The sequence below is a fragment of the Nyctereutes procyonoides genome, unplaced genomic scaffold, assembly GCF_905146905.1.
Source record: "Nyctereutes procyonoides isolate TBG_1078 unplaced genomic scaffold, NYPRO_anot_genome, whole genome shotgun sequence".
Taxonomy (NCBI): Eukaryota; Metazoa; Chordata; class Mammalia; order Carnivora; family Canidae; genus Nyctereutes; species Nyctereutes procyonoides.
Window position 1 is genome coordinate 4129094 of NW_026575124.1, and position 23391 is coordinate 4152484.

A 23391-nucleotide genomic window follows, 5' to 3' on the forward strand; every position below is an offset into this window, starting at 1 on the left:
GTCTCTGCCTCTCTCATGAATAAATAAATAAAATCTTAAAAAAAAAAAAAAAAGTTTTCTTTGAGAGCGCGCGGGAGTGAGGGGGAGCCCGAGGTGGGACCGCCGCGAGCACGCAGGCCGGGCCGCGCGGAGGGCGACGGGCGCCCCGGCTCCTCAGCTCCCTCAGCTCCCGGGGGCCGGAGTCCTGTCGGGCCCACGTCACGGCGCCGGGCCGCGGAGGTCCCGCGAGAACGGCGCGCGCTCCGGCGAGGCAGGTCCAGCCCGCAGAGGCCGCGGCCCCTCCTCCCGCGCGGGGGCCACAGAGACGGCGGCGCAGCGCGGCCTCGGCGCGCGGCCATAGAGAGGCGCAGGCGGCGGCTAGAGCGCCGCTTCCGCCCCGCCGGTCCTCCTTCCCGACATGGCGCAGTCGGTTAACATCACGGAGCTGAACCTGCCGCAGCTGGAGATGCTCAAGAACCAGCTGGACCAGGTGCGGACGGGCGGCCGAGACGCCCCGCGGCCGCCCCGCGTGCGTCCTGCCCTCGCGTCCCCGGGGAGACGCCGCCCCCCGTCCCAGCCCCGTGGACCCCCGGCGGCGCCTCTCCCTCCCTCTCTCCCTCCCTCTCTCTCTCTCTCTCTCTCTCTCTCTCTCTCTCTCTCTCTCTCTCTTCTCTCTCTCTCCAGCCCCCACCTCACCGCGTCTCCCGTCCTCCGTAGGAAGTGGAGTTCCTGTCCACGTCCATCGCGCAGCTCAAGGTGGTGCAGACCAAGTACGTGGAAGCCAAGGACTGTCTGCACGTGCTCAACAAGAACAACGAGGGTACGGGGTAGGCGCGCGGCGAGCCGGCCCCTCCCGTCCCGGCCCCTCCCCAGACGCGACGAGACCGCCGCCTTCTCCGCCCCGTGCCCCGCTGGGAGCCCTCTCGGGTCGGCTGTCCAGGCCTGGAATGTGCCGGACATTCCTCCGCTGTTGTCCCCGTTTCTGTTCTTAATTCTCTCTTACCGCCCCCGCCGCATCGGAGCGCTCTGTAACGTCTTCACCCTCCCCAGATGTTTGTCTTAATTGCTTTCACAGGGAAAGAACTACTCGTCCCACTGACGAGTTCTGTATCCTTTCCACAGAAACTGCTATATCCTGCTAGCTCTCGCCTTTTGTCTCGCCTCCCTCTCCTGGAGAGAAAGGAAAAGAAAGAAAGAAAAAAAGAAAAAAAAAAAAGGATGGGATTCCTTTTTTTATTACTGCAGAGCGTTCCCATAATTCTGAGAACATGCACTATACACTGTACCTCTCCTAACCTGGGGTTAGCCTCCAGCTAATGCCTTGCGAGCACCAAGGCATATGCAGAATCGAGGTGCGATTATTTCCCTTTGCTGTTTGAGAGTGTCCTCTAATACGAAGGCGAAACAGGTGGGCTTACGCTTCTACTAATGACTTAGAAGACATAAACGATGGAAGAATTGCAGGGTACAGAAACAAAGAGGGTTGGCTCTATTTATGAGTCCTCAGTTTTGGCTTAACTGTAGCTCTTATTTCTGAATTCTTGTTAACAAGAAACCTGGATTGTGGCTGCCCTGCCCGTTCGGTGTTTTCCTTGAATGAGTAAGGTAGGGCAGTAGGGCATCTGTAAGCTATAGTTGGAGAACAGACAAGCTAAAAAAGAAATAGAGAAGTAGCGTAGTAGGGGCCGGCTAAATAGTGAGCATTTAATCCATTAGGAATTAGCTAGTGATTTCACGATTGGGGCTGTTGATGGAAAGTGAGGCCAGCTTTTTATCACTCTTACTGTACATCCGTAGGAAAATATCGTTGTGTCTAGTTCTTCTGGAGGAAGTAGTGGGAGGAACTGTAAGAACTACTTGGAGGATGGGAGATGGGATCAGGGCAAGAGAGTGTTGTAGCATATGCCATTTTCTCCATAAGGAACCGACTTCTCTGTCCCTTCCCATTCGGAATGTATAGGTATAGTTCTGAGGCCTCCAGATTCTTCAGTCCTTGTGGCTTGTAACTTTTTAGAAAAGAAGGCCAAGCAGGTTAGCTGAGGGGCAATCATGACACTCCTGCTGGGCTAGTTTTCCCTTAATCCTTGCTTCTTAGATGTATGTCCCTGGGAAGCTACATGATGTGGAACATGTACTCATCGATGTGGGAACAGGCTACTATGTAGAAAAGGTGAGTGGAAATAACCACATGGATGCCCCTCTGAGCAGGGAAAGGAAGTTTAGGGGAAGACCTAGAGTGCAACATGGGGTCTCCTCTGAGCCCTTCATTCACCTCTGACTTTGCAGACAGCGGAGGATGCCAAGGACTTTTTCAAGAGGAAGATAGACTTTCTTACGAAGCAAATGGAGAAAATCCAACCAGCTCTGCAGGAGAAGCATGCCATGAAACAGGGTAAGGTTGGCCTGGGGCACCTCTTCACCCTTTCTACCATGATGAAGGGCATGGATTCCAGTGTGAACTGGGGGTGTCCCTTTTGCTAGATTAAAACCATGTCTTTCCCTTTGGTGTCTAGATGTGATCTCTAGATTCTTTGCATTGCATACCCACTATCTGTAGATTGCACAGTTGGGTGCTTGAGAAATTTATAGGAAGGAAATCATATCTTTGTTCTTGGGTGTTCCTATTTAATGGGGATGGAATGAAGGAGATGATACGTGTAAATGAATAGACAGGAAGGAAATACAGCCCTATTAACTAAGTAATAGCCATTGCAATGCTGGCTACACATTAGAATAACCCAGGAAGTTTAAAAAGGAAGCCCATGTCCAATCCAAACCAATTAAATCAACCTAGGGGGGGGGGTGGGAATTCTAGAGGATCGGTGTTTTTTTAAAAAACTCCCCAGGTAATTCTGTTACAGTCAGGATTGAGAACCATTGTTCTAAAGGTGAACATCTTATCCATGGTTATGGTTTGGACTCTTTTAATACTGTATTTGTTCATTTTTATGTCCCACTGGTTACCATATTTACTAACACATTGTAGAGTGTAAATTTGTTTGTGTGAGTATGTCCCACAGTGGATCCACTGTTAAAAGTAGTTTTTGTTTTGTTTTGTTTTTAAAGATTTTGTTTACTTATTCATGAGACAGAGAGAGAGGCAGAGACACGGGCAGAGGGAGAAGCAGGCTCCATGCAGGGAGCCCGATGTGGGATTCAATCCTGGGTATCCAGGATCACACTGTGGACTGAAGATGGTGCTAAACCACTGAACACTCGGGCTGCCCAGTTTTTGGTGTTTTTAAAGATTTATTTATTTGACAGGTGCCTGGGTGGCTCAGTTGGTTAAACATCTGCTTTCAGCCCAGGTCATGAATCCAGGGTTCTGGGATCGAGCCTTGTGTTGGGCTCCCTGCTCTGCAGGGAGTCTTCTTCTCCCTCTGCTGGTCCCCCATCCCACTCATGCCTGAGCTCTCTGTGTCACATAAATAAAATATTCTTAAAAAAAAAATGTATTTGAGAGAGAGTGCCTGAGCATGGTGGGGAGAGGGGGAAGGTAGAGCCTTAAGCCGACTCCACACTGAGCACAGAGCCAGGCAGGGGGCTCCTCTCAGTACCGTGAGATCAGGACCTGAGCCCAAACCAGGGGTACCACACTTAACCGACTGCACGCCCCAGGCACTCCTCAGTGTTTTATTAACTGTTTTAACTTTTTCTCACGGTTCCTAACTCTGGGTTCTCCACTCAAGCTCCAGACCAAGATCTGACTCCTCTTCCCCCCCCCCCCCACAGCTGTCATGGAGATGATGAGCCAGAAGATTCAGCAGCTCACAGCCCTGGGGGCAACTCAGGCGACGGCCAAGGCCTGAAAGCTCGGTTCAGAAACCGGCCAAGTGCTCCTGCGGCGGGAGTTGGGACTTTGTGGGCGTGGCTTCCCGGGGCCCAGGACGGGAGGGGCTGCTTCGTGCTAATAAACGTGCCCGCGGGGCCCAATGTTGGTGTCGGTGCTTTCCGCGGAGGCAGGAGGTGCGCGGGGGGCGGGGCGGAGGTGCTGCGACCCCGCCCGGCACTGCGCGTCTCGAGGCGGGGCGGGGCGGGGGCGGGGCGGGCGGGCGGCCCGTTGCCGTGGGAACGGCCTCCGGCGGAAGTGCGGCTGCGCGGGCGCCTCCCCTTCCGGGTCGTGACCCGCGGGCCCCGGAGGCCGCATGGGCCGCGGCTTCCCGCGCACTCTCCTCCCGCGGCTGCTGCGGCTGCTGGGGCCGCCGCCGCCCCCCGCACGGCCCGGACCCCGGATGCTCCGCGCGGAGCCCGCCCCGCCGCCCAAGCGACCCCGCGGCGGCCTCATGGCGCCGGCCCGAATCGGGACGCACGACGGCACCTTCCACTGCGACGAGGCGCTGGCGTGCGCGCTGCTGCGCCTCCTGCCCGAGTACCGGGTACGACCGGGTCGCGCCCCGCCCCGCCCCCCCCGGGCTCTCCGCCTGCGGGACCCTGGCCGCCCCCTCACCTCCTGTGTCCCCGCAGGATGCGGAGATTGTGCGGACCCGGGACCCCGAGAAACTGGCAGCTTGTGACGTCGTGGTAGACGTGGGTGGCGAGTACGACCCTCAGAGGCACCGGTACGACCATCACCAGAGGTCAGTGCCCCGGCGCCCTCGCTCTGACCTCGACCCCGGCGGCCCGAGGGCCCCGAGGGAGCCGAGACCACGCCGCGGGCCGCACCCCGTCAGGTCAGCGCTTCACCTGTGCCCCGACACGGGAGAGCGTCCTCTCCGGGGGGGGGGGGCTCCCGCCCTCCCTCCGGCCCCCAGCGCATCGCGCTCCCGCAGTGAGTCACCCTACCTCCTCCTCCGTATTCTTTTTTTTCTTTTTTTTTTTTTTTTTTTTATTTATGATAGCCACAGAGAGAGAGAGAGAGAGAGGCAGAGACACAGGCAGAGGGAGAAGCAGGCTCCATGCACCGGGAGCCCGACGTGGGATTCGATCCCGGGTCCCCAGGATCGCGCCCTGGGCCAAAGGCAGGCGCCAAACCGCTGCATCACCCAGGGATCCCTTCTTTTTTCTTTCTATTTATTCATGAGAGGCAGAGACACAGGCAGAGGGAGAAGCAGGCTCCATGCGGGGAGCCGGACGCGGGACTCGATCCCGGGACCCCGGGGTCCCGCCCTGGGCCGAAGGCGGCGCTAAACCGCTGAGCCACCCAGGCCGCCCATTCCTCCTCCTTTTCAAAGGAACTTGAGCCTTTCCTGTGTGCAGGTTCACAGCAGCACCCGTCTGCCCCAGGGCTTATACTTCCTAAAACTCTGCCCACGCCCTCCCATCTGGAAATCAAAGGACTGGGGGCAGCCCGGGTGGCTCCGAGGTTTAGCGCCGCCTCTGGCCCAGGGCTGGTCGCTTAACCGACTGAGCCACCAGGCACCCCAATGCTTTTGGAATATAAAGCATGTAATGAACACCCAACGGCCAATCTCCCAGCCTAAGCACTGGAAGGCTACCATTATATTCGCACCTGTACGCAGGCACTTCTTCCCTGTCCCATGCCCTGGCCTCCCCAGAAGTAGGCCGTGTCCTTAATTCTGTGTTCATCATACCCCCGTTTACTGTGTAGTTTAGCACATCTGTTTCTCTCAGTTTAGTTTTGCTTTTTGGATTTTTATCTGAGGGTTTATTCTGTATTCATTTTTATGCCTTATGAGTGTTTTATAGACATTTTTATATACTCAGTAATAAAAAGCACAAAAAAATAAGCTCTAGGTGATTGATGGATGGGTATTTAGAACTGTCGTATCAGTAGAATTCAGGTGTGTCTACCTTTCTCACCCCTGCCAGCACTGCAGGTGGTCTGCATTTCCGCATGCTGCCTGGCACAGCGCCCAACCCTGAGCTTGTCCGCTCAAGTTCTCAGGTTCCCTACTACCAGACTCTCTATATGGTGGACGAGGACTGCCATGATCTGGCCCTTGCTTACCCTTCTAGCTTTTTTTTTTTTTTTTTTTTTTTTGCCACTCGTCACACCCAAGCTGCCTCTCTTGCAGTTCCATTTAGAGACCTGCCTCGGCCATCATACATGTTGGTCCCTCTGCCTGCGATGCCTTTTCTCCTTCGCCTTTTGTCTGGCCAGCGAACACCTAATTCATTTTTTAGGAATGACCTGAAGTCGCTCTTCTCGCCCCACCCCCATTGCCTTGTTTATAACCTACCGAGAGCATTAGCTTGGTGGCGTGCATGCCGGTCTGCCGGTAGTAGGTGAACTTGAAGGCAGGGACATGGTCTCAGGGTTTGCTCTATCCCTGATGTGTAAAACACAAAGCCTGGCATGTAGAGAGCAGTGAATTCACCATTGTCAAATGAAAGCATGAGCAGACTCCAAGCTGAGGTCCGTGTTGATCCCCATGGAAAAGCTGAAGCCCCCACAGCCAGGTGCTCTCCTCCCGACTCCTGAGCGTTCTCCAGCCCCCCCCCCCCGTGCCTATGCACACACACACACACAGTTGTGGGTTCACTGGGACAGCTCTGCCTCAGCCCTGTCTCCCCATGCTCCTCAGATCTTTCACAGAGACCATGAGCTCCCTGTCTCCTGGGAAGCGGTGGCAGACCAAGCTGAGCAGTGCGGGACTCGTCTATTTGCACTTCGGGCACAAGCTGCTGGCCCAGTTGCTGGGCACCAGCGAAGAGGACAGCATGGTGGGCACCATCTATGACAAGGTGGGGACCCAAGGACAGAGATGACCCGTGAAAGCATCTCCAGTAGCTGGGAGTGGCACTCAGCAGGACTGGGCCTCAGGTCAGGACTCCTGGCCCAGAGCTGGCCCAGCACCGTCTCCCTCAGTCAGGCTTGCCTTTTCACCTCTGAGAAGGTGAGGTAGTTTAGGGAAGGGCTTTGAAAACCATAAAGCAGTGTTTCGCGGTCCTTTTCTTGATCGGCCATCATAAAAAATGATTGTTCAACAGCTTGGTAATAGAGGAGGCAGCTGGTTTTGGGAAGCACCTGGCTTGAGGTTCTGGCTCCCTGAAGGTGAGGGGGGCAGATCTTGGACCCCTGCATCAGAAGTTGAGCTGGGAAGGATTTGATTATGAAAGTATCGTCAGGAGGGGTGGCCGGGGGGGGGGGGCAGTAAAAAAAAAAAAGTATCGTCAGGTTCCCCCAGCATCTCCTTTGCAAGCAGCTCCACACGCTTCTGCTACAGGAAAGGGAATAGGGCTAGTGGCCCCGGCATGCAGGTCAGATCCGTGATTCTAAGGACGTCGACTTGCCCCCACTCTTGTGAAGTTCACAGGTGAAGCTTCAGATTCCGTCAGTGCTGGCTTTTGCAGAGGCCGTTGAGTTCCGTTCTGTCGTAGCTCACCTGTCCTCTGCCTCCTGTGACACAGCATTCGTACTATCCAAAGAGGTGAAGAAATGTGAACTATAGGGTGAGAGTTTGGGGAATATTATGGTTTTTAGACCGCCTCAGTCAATTTTCCCTTCTGCTGAGGGGCTTCTAAGCAGGGGGAGATTACCCCAAGTTCTAACTGAGCATCAGGTTGGGGTCCAGACCAAGAGATGCTGGGCAGGAAGCAGTCTTTCTCCGCTCTCCTGAGGAGCGCTTTCCCGCATACCGCAGCCGTGCTGCCGTTACAGGCCTACACGCAGGGCCGTTCTGCTTCAAGCACTGAAACACTGATGTGCCGTGTCCTTTCTGCCCCCAGACTCTTGAGGCACTATCCTGCTATTTCTGTGGCCTTGGGAGATGCAGCCCCGGCTCCCAGCATGTGGCATATCACAGGCTGCCCTGGGACCGCATCCCGGCTCCTAGGTCTCGGCCAGCACTCCCTCTCCCACCTGACTCGAGTTCGGCTGGACTCTCGTGGACCTCATTTACCAGGTCACTGAATAGCCTGCTCAGCCCACCTGGAGCTTTACCGTGTCCTGGCCACGGGGATCCACTCCCAGAGCCTCTCCTGGAACTTGAGACCTTCCTAGCTCCGAAGTCAGCAGCCCCCTCCTCACACGTGCTGGCCTTGACTTAGGCTTTGCGCCGTTGTGGGGGGGGTGCTGGACTAGAAGTCAGGCCATCTGAACTCCAGCCCAGCATGATTAGATCTGATCGAAAGCCGCTGACCTCCCCAGTTCCCCCTTTCTTCATCCGGTGAACGTTGAGAGACCCTCACAGGGTTGTTGCAGACTGGTGGGTGCGCCCATCCTTTGAAATCTATAAAACTTGATGCAAATGGTAGGTGCCCTGGAGCATTTTCTCCTGCTGCTGCCTTAGATGTACGAGAACTTCGTGGAGGAGGTGGATGCGGTGGACAATGGGATCTCCCAGTGGGAAGAGGGAGAGCCTAGATACGTGCTGACGACCACTCTGAGTGCCCGGGTCGCAAGACTTAACCCCACCTGGAACCAGCCCAACCAAGACACCGAGGTAAGGGGAGCCCCGGGGGGCAGAGACCACGAGGCACGCGAGTACTTCAGGGGAGGAAATGAGTGGTCGCCTCCTCCAGTCCTAGCCACGCCAGAAGTTGGGGCCAGCACCATGGTTCTGATCCCGATTCCCAGGCCGGGTTCCAACGCGCCATGGACCTAGTTCGAGAGGAGTTTCTGCAGAGAGTAGACTTCTATCAGCACAGCTGGCTGCCCGCCCGGGCCTTGGTGCAGGAGGCCCTGGCCCAGCGATTCCAGGTACAGGCCTGGGGCAGGCCCTGGGGTTCGTGGCTTAGTGACCCTGGCAGGCTGACCTTCCAGCCATGCATCCCTTCCAGGTGGACCCAAGTGGAGAGATCGTGGAACTGGCAAAAGGTGGATGCCCCTGGAAGGAGCACCTCTACCACCTGGAATCTGGGCTGTCTCCCCCGGTGACTGTCGCCTTTGTTATCTACACTGATCAGGCCGGACAGTGGCGGGTACAGTGTGTGCCCAAGGAGCCCCATTCGTTCCAGAGCCGGTAAGGTCCTAGAGGACCACCTGCAGGCCTCAGGCCTGTCCCACCTTATCTGAGGGGGCCTCAAGCCTTGGCCCCTGCCATACTCCCTGCCCCCGCCCCCCACCCCCAGGGCCTCCACTTGCTCCCACCAGCTTCCTCTTCTCACTTGTAGGCTGCCCCTGCCAGAGCCATGGCGGGGTCTTCGGGACGAGGCCCTGGACCAGGTCAGTGGGATTCCTGGCTGCGTCTTTGTCCACACCAGCGGCTTCATTGGTGGCCACCGCACCCGAGAAGGTGCCCTGAGCATGGCCCGTGCCACCTTGGCCCAGCGCCCAGCACCTCAGCCTCCCACAAATCCCCCCTTAGCCCAATAAAATGTCATCTGTGTCATACTGATCAAGTCCTTGCCCCATTATTGCCTTGTACCATTTGGGGAATTGCCAAAACTTGGGAACAGTGAAATATCTATTATATGCCAAAGCCTGTGGTAGGTGTTTTGTGTTTTGCTTTCCAAATCATCTGAAAACCACCCAGTTCGTAGGGTTAAATAACTTGCCCAAAATCATAAAAAGCAACAAAGCCATCTTAACCCAAAATACACTTTTTTTCTTCACTAGATCCCAGTCCAACTCCCTGAAAAAAAGTCTTGTAACAGAGTGGAAAACAATGAAGGGACTTTTATTATTATTATAAGTGGGAGTGAGGGGAGTGGGACAGGCCAAGCGATGGCCCCGGGAGAGGGTCCCACGGGGCAGAGGTTGCGGATGTCTCCGTGAAGAGGGGCAGGTCGTGAGTAGAACCTCCGCCCCCAGCTGGGGGCTCCTGGGTCCGGCCAAGCACTGGGCTAAAGCGGGGGAACTGGGCGTTAACAAAGTACAGAGGGATGTGGGCAATTCGGCCTGTGGACCAGCACTGCAGGGGACAAGAAAGACCCATCAGAGCCCGGGCCCAAAGGCGGCCACGCGGGGGGGGGGCAGCCTTTGTCCTCGGCTCCGCCTCCCCCAGAAGCCCAGCAGCCTGTCAACTCACCACGCTGAGCAGAGCCCCCTTGTTGAAGGAAGGATGGAACGTGATGAGCTGCGCCTGGGCCCCGGGTTCCCCCTGGATGATGCCACTGGGGGAGGAGGTGAGCGGGTTGGGGGGAGGCTGGGAGGGAGCCCGCACCCTGCGGCCTGCCCCCTGCGCGGCCCTTACCAAGGAAGCAGCTCAAACACAGGGCTGTTCCGAGTGCGAAAAAGGAGGATGACTGGTTTACCGTCCTGGACCCGTGGATTTCCTACGGGAAATGGATGCGATAGCGAGGTACCCCGGCAGCGGAACCCCAGGCAGGGCAGCGAACTGCACCCGGGCGCCGGCACCCTCCACGACACACCCTCCACGCACGGGGCGAGGGCTGTGGCCTGGGCAAAGCCCCTCCCAACTCACCTTTCATGAGCACGGCCAGCCGCTCCCCACTGGGGTCCCAGACCATGGAGTGCGCCTCTCCCCCAAGCCTGTGAGGCAGAGTTGGGAGGGCTCAGCACGCTCCCTCCCACCGTCCTGCCCCTCCCGGTGCCGAGCTCACCTTTCCTCTCCGTCCGGTGTCTGCACGGTGGTCTCCGACAGGTCGGCCACGATGGTGGCTGACTTCGCGCCTCCAACGCGCCCCTGTCCTTCCCCTGCAAGAAGCGCAGCGGCTCTGGGGTACAGGAACCGGGCGTCTCTCCCCCCCCCCACTCCGCCACAAGCCCCGACGACTCTCAGGTCTCGCAGCCGACTTGACTTCCCTTTACCCTTCGGAGTAGCCTATTCCAGAGGGTTCCTGACTCACCGCCGCGCTCTGGGAATGCCAGGGAGTAGATGAGTGGTTCCCCCAGCACGGTGAACAGCAGCCGGTTCCCATCCGGGCTCCAGCAGCCAGTCTGGGGGCGGGGAGCGGAGCACCGGGGTCACTGGCGTGTGGGGGCCGGGAAGAAGGGGCGGGAGACCAGCTGGGGCGCCCGGGCCCCTCACCTGACACCGGCCCGAGAGAGTCGGCCACCTCTCGCAAGTCCACATCTGCGCCTCCCAGACCCTGCGCCGGAGAAGCGCGTCACGACCTCGGGCCTCTGCGGTCCCAGCCGACGTCCCTGCCTCCGCCAGTCCCCGGGCCGGAGGGAGAGAACGGGGGCTTCTGCGTGCTGGGGGCTCCCCGTCCAGTCATCCTCGCCCTCCCCCCACTCACCGGAAGACAGCTGAAGGGGTGGTGGCCAGGACTTTGCTGCCATCCGGGGACCAGAGCAGGTTGGTGACCCCGCCTCCCCGAAACCAGGGAAGGGGCACACAGGTCTCGGTGGCGACCTCCCAGACCTGGGGCAGGAGGGCCGGGGGTGAGGGCGCAAACCCCCGCGCCCCGTCCTGTCTCGGGGCCGACGGACGCCCAGGCCACGACGGACGGTTTCCGCGGCCGCCAGCGGCGTGTGACGGCCCCGCTCCGGGCCGCAGCCTCTCCCCCCCACGGGACACCTGCCCCCAGATGGAGGCCGCTCCCGCCGGGGGCTGAGGGGGCGGAGGGGGCTGAAGCGTGGCCACGGGGTGGGTGGGGACCGACTCACCAGGATGGCAGCATCCACGGGCGACGCGGACAGCAGCCGTCCCCCGCTGGGCGCCCAGGCCAAGCTCGTGACGGGCGCGTGCCCCGGGTGAGCGAGCACTTGGGCACAACCAGAAGAGGGTCTGCCGAGGGGACACGGGGGACACGGGGTCAGGAACGCCCGCGACTTAGGCTGGCGGCCCCTCCAGTCTCCGTGAGGGAAGTGGAGGTCGCGGAGGGGAGGACAAACCAGAGCGTAAGAGGCGCCCAGTCCCCACCACGAGGCCCACGGGCGGGAGCGAGTGCACAGGGCGAGCGCCCAGCATCGCCTGCGGACGACACCGGCCAGGGCCACCCGGGCCACCAGGCCACCTGGAGCCGAGGGGAGAGTCTGCCGCCCGACCCTGCGGCCTGGCCTGCGCCTGCGTCCCCGCGTCAGGCTCCCAGCGCCGCCTCCTGGGCCGCAAACTTGCCTCCCCGGCTCCGGTCACAGTCCCCTGCTCCTGCGGGGTTTTCTGCTTGTCCCAAGGATGCAGCGTGGGGCTCAGCCTTGTGCCTCCAGAGCCGCCGTTCCGAGCTATGACCCGAGTGATGACCGCCCCAGAGCCAGGGACCCGGCCGCGACCTACAACCCGGGGGCTTCCCAGCCACTTCTTCCAGGCCCAGGGACCCGGCTCTGCCCGGTGGCTCCCGGTGGCTCCGTCGCCTCGCTCCTGAACACACACCCTACACGGATGCCCTCCGTCTCCGGAAACGGACGTTTCAATTGTTTGTAACGTTCTATACGTCACAAAACGTTGCAAGAAATAGTCCCTTCATCTATATCCTTACGAACTCATGTCACTATGTGTCCAGAATTTGGGGTAAAAAAGGCTTGCACTTTTCAAAGACTAAATATGCCAACAAATAATTTTCTGAGAAGTTTGTACCACGATACAGTTTTTTCACCAAGAAAAAAAAGTTCCCCTTTCCTAGTCTTGCTAGTACTGGATATTATCAAACATTTTTTTTAAATATTTTATTTATTTATTCATGAGAGACACAGAGCGAGAGAGAGAGAGAGGCAGAGACACAGGCAGAGGGAGAAGCAGGCTCCATGCACCGGGAGCCTGACTGGGACTTGATCCCGGGTCTCCAGGGTCAGACCCTGGGCTGAAGGCGGCGCTAAACCGCTGAGCCACCCGGGCTGCACCACATTTATCCTTTAATAAAAACTCAGCATATCACTTTGTCCAGTTCAGAAAAATAAAACCCAGCAGAATTCTGGTTTCGAGTCCACCTAATTTGACATTTCTACGACGACACACTCCTGTCCCGGCAGACAGTGTCTCTCGCGCTTACTCAGCCCTTGCTTAATGTCCTCCCACAACTCTCTCCAGGGCTCTAGTGGATTAAATACATTTCACCACTCATTCTCAGGGAGCTCAGTAACTACACATTGGAAATAGAATATTTTTTTCCAGGGATCAAATCCTACGTCGGGCTCCCGGTGCATGGAGCCTGCTTCTCCCTCTGCCTGCGTCTCTGCCTCTCTCTGTGTCTCTCATAATAAATGTATAAAATCTTAAACCTTTTTTCTTGTCTTGCAGCATTCACTAAAATCTCCAAAAATAACGTTAATAACAGTGATAATGGGGGGTACCTGGCTGGTTCAGGAGGTAGAGCATGTGATCGATCTTGGGGTTGTGAGTTTGAGCCCCACACTCCGTGTACAGATTACTTAAAACCTTAAATAAAAATAACAGTGATAACGTATCTCTGTCTTGATCTTGACAGGACTGGAAGCGATACCTTTAGTATCTCATATTTCACTGTCTGACCTGGTAGCTGATTCTGAGTACTCTTTTATTTTTTCTCAGTAAATACTCCTAGGTCATCTCTTTGTGTTCCTATTTTACTTTGTTTTCAACTAGAAAGTCTGCTTTTTAAGAAGGGCATTTATGGATACAAGCATTTTTCTCCTTTAATTTTCTAAAGTAATAAATCATGTTAATAGATTTCCTAATGACAAATAGTCTACTTTCTGGAAAAATCCTACTTGGTTAAGATTGTTTAAAAATACACTTCTGGGGGATCCCTGGGTGGCTCAGCGGTTTGGTGCCTGCCTTTGGCCCAGGGTGTGATCCTAGAGTCCCGGGATTGAGTCCCACGTTGAGATCCCTGCATGGAGCCTGCTTATCCCTCTGCCTCCTCTCTCTCTCTCTCTCTCTCTCTCTCTCTCTCTCTGGGTCTCTCATGAATAAATAAAAATTTTAAAAAATAATACACAGGGATCCCTGGGTGGTGTAGCGGTTTGGCGCCTGCCTTTGGCCCAGGGCGCGATCCTGGACACCCGGGATCGAATCCCACGTCGGGCTCCCGGTGCATGGAGCCTGCTTCTCCCTCTGCCTGTGTCTCTGCCTCTCTCTCTCTATCATAAATAAATTTTAAAAAATAAATAAAAGAAATAAAAATAAAAAATAAAAAATAATATACACACACTTCTGGACTCTACTTACTAGTATTTTCTTTAGGATTTATAAATCTATGCTCAAATATTGTCTTATACTAATTATCAGGTTTGGGTTTTAGGGTTGAGCTTTATAAAAATAAATCAGGATGGATTCTGGAACAGAAAGAGGACATCAATGGAAAAACTGGTGAAATCTGAAGTCTGAGTTCAGTTAATAACGTACAAACAGCAGTTTCTTAGTTTTGACAAATGTCACAAGGTAACATGTTAACAGTAGTCGAACTGGGTGACAGGTATACGAAACTCTGTACTATCTTTGCAGCTATCCTAAAAATCTAAAATTTTGCCAAATTTTATTAAAAGGGAAAAAATCAAGAGCCTGATTTCTGAACATTTCCAAATTTGTCTGTGGTCTGGTCTAATTCAAATAACATGGAGGGGAGCCTGACTGGCTCAGTCCATAGAGCATGTGACTGGAACCTCAGGGCCATGAAGTCAACCCCCATACGCCCTGGGCACGGAGCCTACTTTAAAAACGAGCAACATGGAGATTATCTTTTCTTTGAAGAGAGAACTCTCATAAAGTCATCTCAGCATGGCTTTTTTTTTTTTTTTTTTAGTAGTAGAGATCATCCATTTTCTTATACAATCCATTTAGTTACAGATTTTGATAAAGAATCAAATATTTCCTTTCAATTTTCGATTTGTAGGTCTAAACTTGTGTCTGATATTCTCTAATTGTTCTATTTTCTTCCATATCTGCAGTTATTTTTTCTTTCCCATTCTGAAAAATTGTGCTTTTTCTCTTTTACCCCAACAAGGCTAGCCAAAAGGTTTTCTTCTTTATCCATAATTTAATAGTTTTTTTTTTTTAAGGTTTTACGTATTTATTCCTGAGAGACACAAAGAGAGGCAGAGACACAGGCAGAGGGAGAAGCAGGCTCCACGCAGGGAGCCCGACGCGGGGACTTGATCCCAGGACCCCCGGGTCACACCCTGGGCCGGAGGCAGATGCTAAACCACTGAGCCACCCAGATGTCCCCAAAGGACCAGTTTCTGATTTTATTTTTACTTAGTTCTTGTAGGAATTATTTTTCCGTTTTCCTTGATTTTGACTTAGGTCTCTTTTTTTTTTAAGATTTTATTTATTTATTCATAGACACACAGAGAGAGAGAGAGCCAGAGACCCAGGCAGAGGGAGAAGCAGGCTCCATGCAGGGAGCCCGACGTGGGACTCGATCCCGGGTCTCCAGGATCACACCCCAGGCTGCAGGCGGCGCCAAACCGCTGCGCCACCAGGGCTGCCCATTGACTTATGTCTTTATTAATTCCCTTCCCCACTGCCTTTACATCTGACAGTTCTCTGGAAAAAACAGTCTTTCTCCTCTATGATCCACATATACACAGTCCCCACAATTCCAGAAGCTCCTAGTTCTATCTGTTTCTCTACGTTACAGCATTCCCAGCAGCTCAACAATGACCTTACGTGGCTTCTCCCACAGCCCTGGGAAGATAAAGAACTTCCAGACTTGGCCACCCACCTCCGCTAACACGGCCGCAAGCCTCAACCCTCAAGGTAAGACAGATGCTGCTGGGACTCACCGGGTAGACAAGGAGGTGGGGTCCAGGGTCCAGATGAGAATGCAGGTCTGGCAGGCCACAGCCAAGACAGAGGCACTGAGGGGCTTCCAGGCCAGAGCGGCCACGTTCCGCTGCAACCGGTGCTTCAGGGAGGGGACTATAGTGCTGTGATGAAGGTGAAGGGCCTGGGTCAAGGCAGCGACACTACAGCTCAGGGGACAGGAGCTCCCTTGAAGGGGGAAGGCCAAGAGAAGAAGGCTGACCACCCAGGGCCCGGTGGGCTTGTGAGATAGGATAAAGGTTAGATCTGGAAATAGGATACCCCAAGGCAGTCGTAGAGAACCCGAGCCTGGTTCTAGAAGGGGCGCTGTGGGCCAGGCCCAGGAACCTCCAAGAAGTCCTGGAACCAAGGCTGGTGAAGGAAGACTGACTTACGGAGACCCGAGAGTCAGAGCCCGCCCAGCAGGTGAGCACATACCTGTTGGCGTTGTACACACGGATTGAGTCATCTAGCAGAGCCACTGCAAACTTGTTGGTGTGGGGGTGCCAGGCAAAGACCCGCAAGCAGCAGCTGGACCTGCGGCAGGAGTGAGCACGAGGAGTCTGAACCCATCCCCCAGCCCAGAGGCTCAGATTCCCTTTCACACGAGGCCATTACTGGTTTTCACTTTTTATTTCTTTCTTCGGAAGTGAGAATGTGGGTAACAGTCAGGAAAGGGGTGGGGAGGGCTCTCTGCCTTGACTTCCTTCTCCAGGGAAGCTCCAAGGACTCCCGTCCCACACAAGCCTCAGAGCTTGCACACTTACCAGTTTGTGACTTGGGCAAATTCAGCAATCAGATCTTCGCTCCTGAGCTGTAAGAACAAAGCGGATAGAGGACGCCCTGGGACGAAAGCTTAGCCCCTCAACGTTCCACAGGGGAGCTGGACCCCGTCCACCCTCTACAGTCTTCCCACTCCACCCTGACCTTCAGGGGCGGGAAGTGGAAGAGGGTGGGAGTGGAGGAGAGGCAGCCACAGAGGGCCAGGGGAGGAAGCCAAACTTACGGACAGATGGGGGAACAGGGACCCGTGGAGGGAGGAGGCCCATCGACAGAGTGCCAGGGCCCAGCTGGACGCCGTCTTCACCCACTCGAACACTGTGGGGGTGAGGAAGCAGCTCTGATTAAACCATTCACAAGGCTGTCACCAGCACCCTTGGATAAGGAACGAGCAGGGAAAGGACGAGCATTCCCCATACTCTGGGACACGGGCTCTGGGGTATGGGAAGTAGGCAGAGAGGAGAAAAGATGGCAGCAGCATAGACAACTGGAGCAAGAAAAACACGGCTACAGGGAAAGGGCCTAGGCCAGGAGGCACTGGGATGAGTTAGGAAGAATATGAAGGGGAGATACCAACCACAAAACTAGAGAAAGCTAGAGAGGAAGTACTCACCCTCCTCCTCCGAGTTCGCAATTTCATTCAGCACCCCAAAAAGGCCCATATCACGCCTGATGAGAGGAAACCGTGAGTCAGATTACTCTGATCCCTTCCATCTCCCTCTATAAGTTATACTCATTCAATAACGTATTAAAAATAAGAGCGGGGGATCCCTGGGTGGCGCAGCGGTTTGGCGCCTGCCTTTGGCCCAGGGCGCGATCCTGGAGACCCGGGATCGAATCCCACGTCGGGCTCCCGGTGCATGGAGCCTGCTTCTCCCTCTGCCTGTGTCTCTGCCTCTCTCTCTCTCTCTCTCTCTGTGACTATCATAAATAAATAAAAAATTTTAAAAAAATTTTAAAAATAAGAGCGGGCAGCCCGGGTGGCTCAGCGGGTTAGTGCCACCTTCAGCCCAACGCATGATCCTGGGGTCCCAGGATCGAGTCCCACATCGGGCTCCCTGCAAGGAGCCTGCTCCTCCCTCTGCCTGTGTCTATGCCTGTGTGTGTGTCTCATGAATAAACAAAATCCTTAAAAAATATATATACACACACATACACACACACACACACACACACACATATATAGTCTTTGGGGGAGGCCTAGGTGGCTCAGGGGTTGAGCATCTGCCTTTGGCTCAGGGCATGATCCTGGGGTCCTGGGCCGAGTCCTGCATCAGATCTCTCCCCGCATGGACCCTGCTTCTCCCTCTGCCTGTGTCTCTGCCTCTCTCCCTGTATTTCTCATGAATAAATAAATAAAATCTTAAAAAAAAAGAAAAAGATCAGTATGACTAAAATTAGAGGAGCACAAAAACGGAGAGAAGGAGATGGGTGAAGAGGCTACTTCAGAAGTCTGGAAAAAAGACCAAAGTGCTCTGAACCCACAGGGTTGGACAAAAGCAGATAGATTTGAGAGGCTGAAGTAGAACGAACAGAATTTGATGGCCAATTAGACATTAGTAAGAATAATATCAAGGGAAACACCTAGGTAGTAATTATAGCAGTTAAACTGCACAGAGTACTCCAAGGCTGGCCTAGATGCTTCGCACACATTATCTAGTCAACCACTATCACAACTCTGCAAAATAGGTTTTGCCAAGACTCGCATTTTCAGATGAGACAACAGAAGCATGAAAAGGTTAATATCATCAATGTGATCTCAGTAGGAAGGAGCAGCATCAGGATTCAACCTGTCTGCTGGCTCCGGAGCCTACACTCAAACCCCTCGCTCCTGAATGAGTGGTAAGGCAATCCCTTGGGAGGAAAAACACAAGGTAGAAGCAAGTTTAAAATGGAAAATGAAGGGACGCCTGGGGGGCTCAGCGGTTGAGCATCTGCCTTCAGCTCAGGGCTTGACCCCAGAGTCCCAGGATCGAGGCCCATGTCCGGCTCCCTGCAGGGAGCCTGCTTCTCCCTCTGCCTGTGTCTCTCATGAATAAACAAATAAAATCTTTAAAAAAAAAAAAATTACAAATGAACATCCCCTTTGAAGCCACCTACTGGCTTTGTAGGAATTTATCCTACACGTGTCAGTGATAATAACTAATCCTGGAAGGGATTAATAGGTACGTGCCAGACACTGTTCTCTAAGTGCTTTATATCTATTAACTCATTTCATCCTCACTACAACCTTGTAAAATGGGCCCCATTTTACAGATGAGGAAAGTGAGGGACCAAGTTAATCAAGTACCTTACCCAAAATCACACAGCTAAAGAGTGACACGGCCACAAACTGAACCCAGGCGGTAGGGGTCCACTCCTAAACGCGCTAACTGAATGACCTAAGTATGTGATCGTCCGCTGCAACGTTATACCTAACCTTGCTGAGCTTCAGGTTAAGGTTCGGAAGAAGGGGCAGGGAGCAGGCTTGCTTATGCCAGAAACCAAAGCACGTCCCTGGAGAGGAGATGAACGACTGTCCACAGGTTCCCCCGTAAGGACTACTAATTTGTTACAGTGAATGACATCGGACACCCAACGAGAGAGGGCGTGGCAGCCAGAGGCAGAGGGGTGGTGACCCCATCTTCTCCAGGATCTGCAGACCAGGGTCCAGGAGACCCTTTGCCACATCTCACCATACGTTGATGCATCTCTTCCACACTTGCTCGCGGTGGTGGATGAAGGCCGTTCTTGTGCCGTGGTCCAGCCTCCCAGGGGCCTTCAGGGGATCCTTAGTCAGGTTCAGCACAGGAAGATTGATCCACTATAGGCCAGGAGTGCGAGGTGGGACAACGAGTCAGTCTCCTCCTGCGATCGCTGCTGAACTCCCGGCCACCCCCAAACCGCGGCTGGGCTACGAGTAAGAGGCCTGTTTCCCATCCCCACAAACCCAGTCCTTGTGGGAAAGGGAAGCGGAGCTTAGCTCTCTCATCTGCAAAACCAGCCCAGTTCACGGAGTTGCTGTGATCATCAGCCCTTAGAGCATCGGCGAAGCACACCGGACTCAGGCTCTCTTACACACCAAACGCTCAATAAATAGCAGTTTCTCTCCCTTTTCCTTCGCGGGATCGCCGTGGGAAAAAACGCTCCGGGCCTCCCCAGCTCTCCCAGATACTGTCCCCAACTGCTCAGCAGTTCCCCTGAAGCCCCCCCATCCTCTCCTTCCCTCTAGGCCCGCCCCACAACCGCTCAACCTCCCTCACCCTGCAACCCCGGCCCTACACTGCATCCCAGCCCCTGGGGTCTCAGCTGCCCGGGGCAGCTCCCCGTCCGCCAGGCTGAGCCCTGCGACCCTGGGCCGTCCCCCCCGGACCCCGCCCCCGCGGGCCCCCTCCCTCCGCCCCCTCCCTGCCCGGCCCTGCCCCCTAGGGTCCCCGCCCCCTCCCCCGCGGGCCCCGCCCCTCCCCGCCCGGCCCCCTCCTCGCCCCGCCCCTCCTCCGCCGCCCCGCCCCCCTCCCGCGCGGACCCCTCCCTTCTCGCTCCGCCCCCTCCCCGCCCGGCCCCCTCCCCCGCGGGCCCCGCCCCTCCCCGCCCGGCCCCCTCCTCGCCCCGCCCCCTCCCGCGCGGACCCCTCCCTTCTCGCTCCGCCCCCTCCCCGCCCGGCCCCGCCCCTCCTCGCCCCGCCCCCTCCCCGCCCGGCCCCCTCCGGCCCCCCTCCCCCGCGGACCCCGCCCTCCTCGCCCCGCCCCCTCCCGCGGGCCCCGCCCCCTCCTCGCCCCACCCCCCCCTCCCGCGCGGACCCCCTCCCTCCTCGCCCCGGCCACCTGGCCCCGGAAGTCGGGAGGCGGACTCTCATAGCTACTGCCTGTCGCCAATTCGTTATTGTGCTCGTAGAGGGTGACTTGACCCCTGGGCGGCGGCGGCGGGAACAGCCCCAGGGAGCACATCCTGCCGGTCCCGAGGACGCCCGCAGCCGGTGAGCTCCCGGATCCCGCCTCGCTAAGTCCTAGTTCCCGGGCTCGATTCGGATCCCTACGGGTAGCCGCCTGGGACAAACGGCGCGGCCAAACACCGGAAGTGAGCGGAAGCGGAACGCGTGCGCGTGCGCAGTCCCGGACGGCCGCCCCACCCAGGGCGCCCTCGCGCGCCGCCTGGCGGCCGGAGGGAGCGCGGCGGGGCGGGGCGGGGCTCGCGCTGGGGAAGGGCGGGAGCGGCGGTGTCGGGGCCCTCGGTGAGCCGAGCCGGCCTTCCCCCCAGATCCGAAAGCCGCAGCGCAGCTCCCGGCTCCGCCTCAGCGTTCGGAAAGCCGCAAACAAGCCACGTTCAGGGAAGCGTCTGATTAAACCCTCGCAGGACTGTGCATCGTCCGGAGGAAATGACCGAGCGAGCCCCCGGGAGGAGTGACGTCACGGGAGGCCCTGGAGGGACGGGGACGCGCCTCCAAAGCCTCGGGCCCGGGGTTAACGGGAAGGGCAAGGGCGAGTGAGCTGCAAAACGGTGACATTCCCTGAGTGTTACCGCAGAGTGTGTGCGTGAGCCTTACAGCCAGCCCGAGGTACTGTTCTAGCACCTCGAGGAGGGAGAGGCGCTGGGGCTTTGTACCTAAAAATACCAAAGCCAGGCGCTCCGGTGTAAGAGTAAAAGTGAGATTGGGTGCGTGGCTGGCTGAGTCGTTGGAGCCTCGACTCGATCTCAGAGTGCTGAGTTGTGGCCCCATGTTGTGTGCAGACGTCACGTAAAAAATAAATCTTAAAAAAAAGAAAAAGAGGGGCACCTGGGTGACTCGGTGGTTTAGCTCCTGCCTTGGGCCCAGGGCGTGACCCTGGAGACCCAGGATCGAGTCCCACGTCGGGCTCCTGCATGGAGCCTGCTTCTCCCTCTGCCTGTGTCTCTGCCCCTCTCTCTCTCTCTCTCTCTCTGTGTGTGTCTCTCATGGATAAATAAACAAAATATTGGGATCCCTGGGTGGCGCAGCGGTTTGGCGCCTGCCTTTGGCCCAGGGCGCGATCCTGGACACCCGGGATCGAATCCCACGTCGGGCTCCCGGTGCATGGAGCCTGCTTCTCCCTCTGCCTGTGTCTCTGCCTCCCTCTCTCTCTCTGTGACTATCATAAATAAATAAATAAATAAAAATTTAAAAAAAATAAACAAAATATTTTTTAAAAAAGAAGAAGGAAAAAAAAAGAAAAAGAAAAAGAGGGGTACCTGGGTGACTCGGCAAAGAGTCGGCCTTCGGCTTGGGTCATGATCGCAGGATCCTCCCATCGAGTCCCACCTGGAACTCACCGATCCGCTGGGAGCCTGCTCCTCCCTCTGCCTTCGCCCTTCTCCCCAACCCTGGTCTGGGACTAGAGTATACTCTCTCCTCTCTCCGTCTCAAATGAGTAAATCTTGAGAAAGAAGAGGGAAATTGATTCCAAAAGCTGGAAGTCGAATGCAGGGTGAGGGCTCCTCTTCTCACAGGCATGTGACTTCGGGGAAGTCTCTGAATTCCTCGAGCCTCAGCCTCCTCACTTGCAGAGTCCTGCTTATTTCCCCTGGTTGCCTCCCACACGAGATAATGGAAATGAAGCCATTTAATACGTTGTAAGTACCAACCACTTGATTAGGCACAACTCTGCCATGATCCTGGTGACCTGCTGTGAACCTGGTGCGCTGGGTGGTCGCCGGGCCGCGCCTCCCCAGGCACAGTCGGGGTTCACAGGTCCTCGGGGGCCGACCCCACCATGACCCCGGGAGAGAGAGTCACCTCGGGCTTTGGTTTGTTCATTTACTTATTATTATTTATTTATTTATTCATGAGAGAGACAGAGGCAGAGACACAGGCAGAGGGAGAAGCAGGCCCGATGCAGGGAGCCTGACGTTGGACACAATCCCGGACCTCCAGGATCAGGCCCTGGGCTGAAGGCAGGCCCTAAACCGCCGAGCCACCTGGGCTGCCCTGGTTTGTTCATTTGAACAAGGGTAAATGAGCAATTCCAAGGACCACGCTCTGGGGACACAGAAATGTATAAGGCATAGTCCCCACTCCCAAGAGTTGCCAGTCTAGTTGGAGAACCTAGGGCGCTTCCTGAGTTTAGCATTCTTGGGCTGGGTGTGCTCCTCCTTCGTGCATGAAAAGTTGCTCCTAAGAGAATTATTCCGGGGTCAGAAAATAAGAAAGCTCCGGAAAGCTTCTCTGAAAATGCCCTTAACACGGAGCAAGCCACGGGCTCCTGCAGTCTAGTACTCCCCAAATGTCCCTGAGCACAGGCCCACCAGAGCATCTTGCTGAAGTGCGGGTTCTGGGGTGGAGCTCTTCAGCTGTGTTTCCACGATGACCCCCCCCCCATACAGGATAACTGCAGGGACCAAATTTCGAGGAGCCCCGGTTTAATTTTCTAGGTTAGTTCACTGTCCCCTGGAAAGTCACAGAAAGCTTAAGGAGCATCGAGTATAAACAGGGTAGTTGGGAGCAACTTGCTGAGAAGTTGGGGGTAAGGGGGAGCGCTAATGCGGGCTTCGGAGGAAGGGAGGGAGTCCCCGACTCCGACAGTGAGTGGGGGCCCCTGCGAACCCTCCACGCAGTTTCGGTTTGTGCTCAGTGGTGCCACCCTCCAACCCCAGATACCTCCCCCCCAAAATCCCTGCCGACGGGGCCGCAGCTTGCACCTCCCTTCGGTGAGGCCTGACTTTTACCGGCAGGTTGTGTGGTGGTTGCCGGGCCGGGGGTCCTCGGCCTGAGCTACGGGGCGGGGCGGAGGCCGGGGCCGCGCCTCCAGGGCGCCGTCGGGGGTCGCAGGTCCTGGGGGGCGACCCCGCGCCTGGCGCCCTGCGCGCGGCCTCCAGGGGGCGCGGCGGCCCCGGACAGCGGCACCCACGCCCGGGACTCGCGGCCGGCGGCGGGGCAGGGCGGGGCGGGGCGGGCCGCGGGGGCAGGCGGAGGCGCCGCCGGAGCGCGGGTGCCCGGAGCTCGCCCGGCGCGGAGCGGCCAAGCGGGCGCACGGCCCGGCGGCCCTGTTTGTGCTGGCGGCGCGCCGCCGCTATTTGGGGCGGTTTTTATCTCCCAGAAACCAGCAAACCCCAAGCGGAGTCCGGGGAAGATGAAAGCGGCCGAGGGGAGGGGGGAGGGGGGAAGGGAGGGGAGGGAGGGAGGGGGGCCGCGGCGGGCGGGGGCTGGCACCGGACAGGCGGGGCCCGGGGGCCC

General features: G+C 56.4%; 3 protein-coding genes across 3 annotated transcripts; 2 read left to right on the top strand and 1 right to left on the bottom strand.

Moving 5' to 3' along the window:
• Nucleotides 1–314: 314 nt before the first annotated feature.
• PFDN5 (prefoldin subunit 5) lies at nt 315–3912 on the top strand. Its single transcript, XM_055337151.1, has 6 exons — nt 315–469; nt 697–799; nt 1055–1086; nt 2075–2149; nt 2266–2371; nt 3712–3912. The coding sequence occupies exons 1-6, from the start codon at nt 398–400 to the stop codon at nt 3786–3788; spliced, it is 465 nt and encodes a 154-aa protein (XP_055193126.1). The 5' UTR covers nt 315–397; the 3' UTR covers nt 3789–3912.
• Nucleotides 3913–4082: 170 nt separating this feature from the next.
• MYG1 (MYG1 exonuclease) lies at nt 4083–9218 on the top strand. The gene is made up of 7 exons (XM_055337146.1): nt 4083–4355; nt 4444–4556; nt 6465–6624; nt 8172–8324; nt 8459–8581; nt 8662–8843; nt 8995–9218. The coding sequence occupies exons 1-7, from the start codon at nt 4125–4127 to the stop codon at nt 9194–9196; spliced, it is 1164 nt and encodes a 387-aa protein (XP_055193121.1). The 5' UTR covers nt 4083–4124; the 3' UTR covers nt 9197–9218.
• A 261-nt stretch (nt 9219–9479) lies between these two features.
• Nucleotides 9480–20284, bottom strand: AAAS (aladin WD repeat nucleoporin). The gene is made up of 16 exons (XM_055337145.1): nt 20030–20284; nt 18902–19029; nt 16840–16895; nt 16453–16544; nt 16214–16260; nt 15885–15983; nt 15428–15571; nt 11396–11516; nt 11026–11150; nt 10815–10875; nt 10633–10723; nt 10387–10480; nt 10248–10315; nt 10017–10098; nt 9852–9936; nt 9480–9734 (listed from the first exon to the last, which is right to left on the bottom strand). Exons 1-16 carry the CDS (start codon nt 20150–20152, stop codon nt 9510–9512), a joined length of 1641 nt encoding a protein of 546 aa, XP_055193120.1. The 5' UTR covers nt 20153–20284; the 3' UTR covers nt 9480–9509.
• Nucleotides 20285–23391: the final 3107 nt, after the last annotated feature.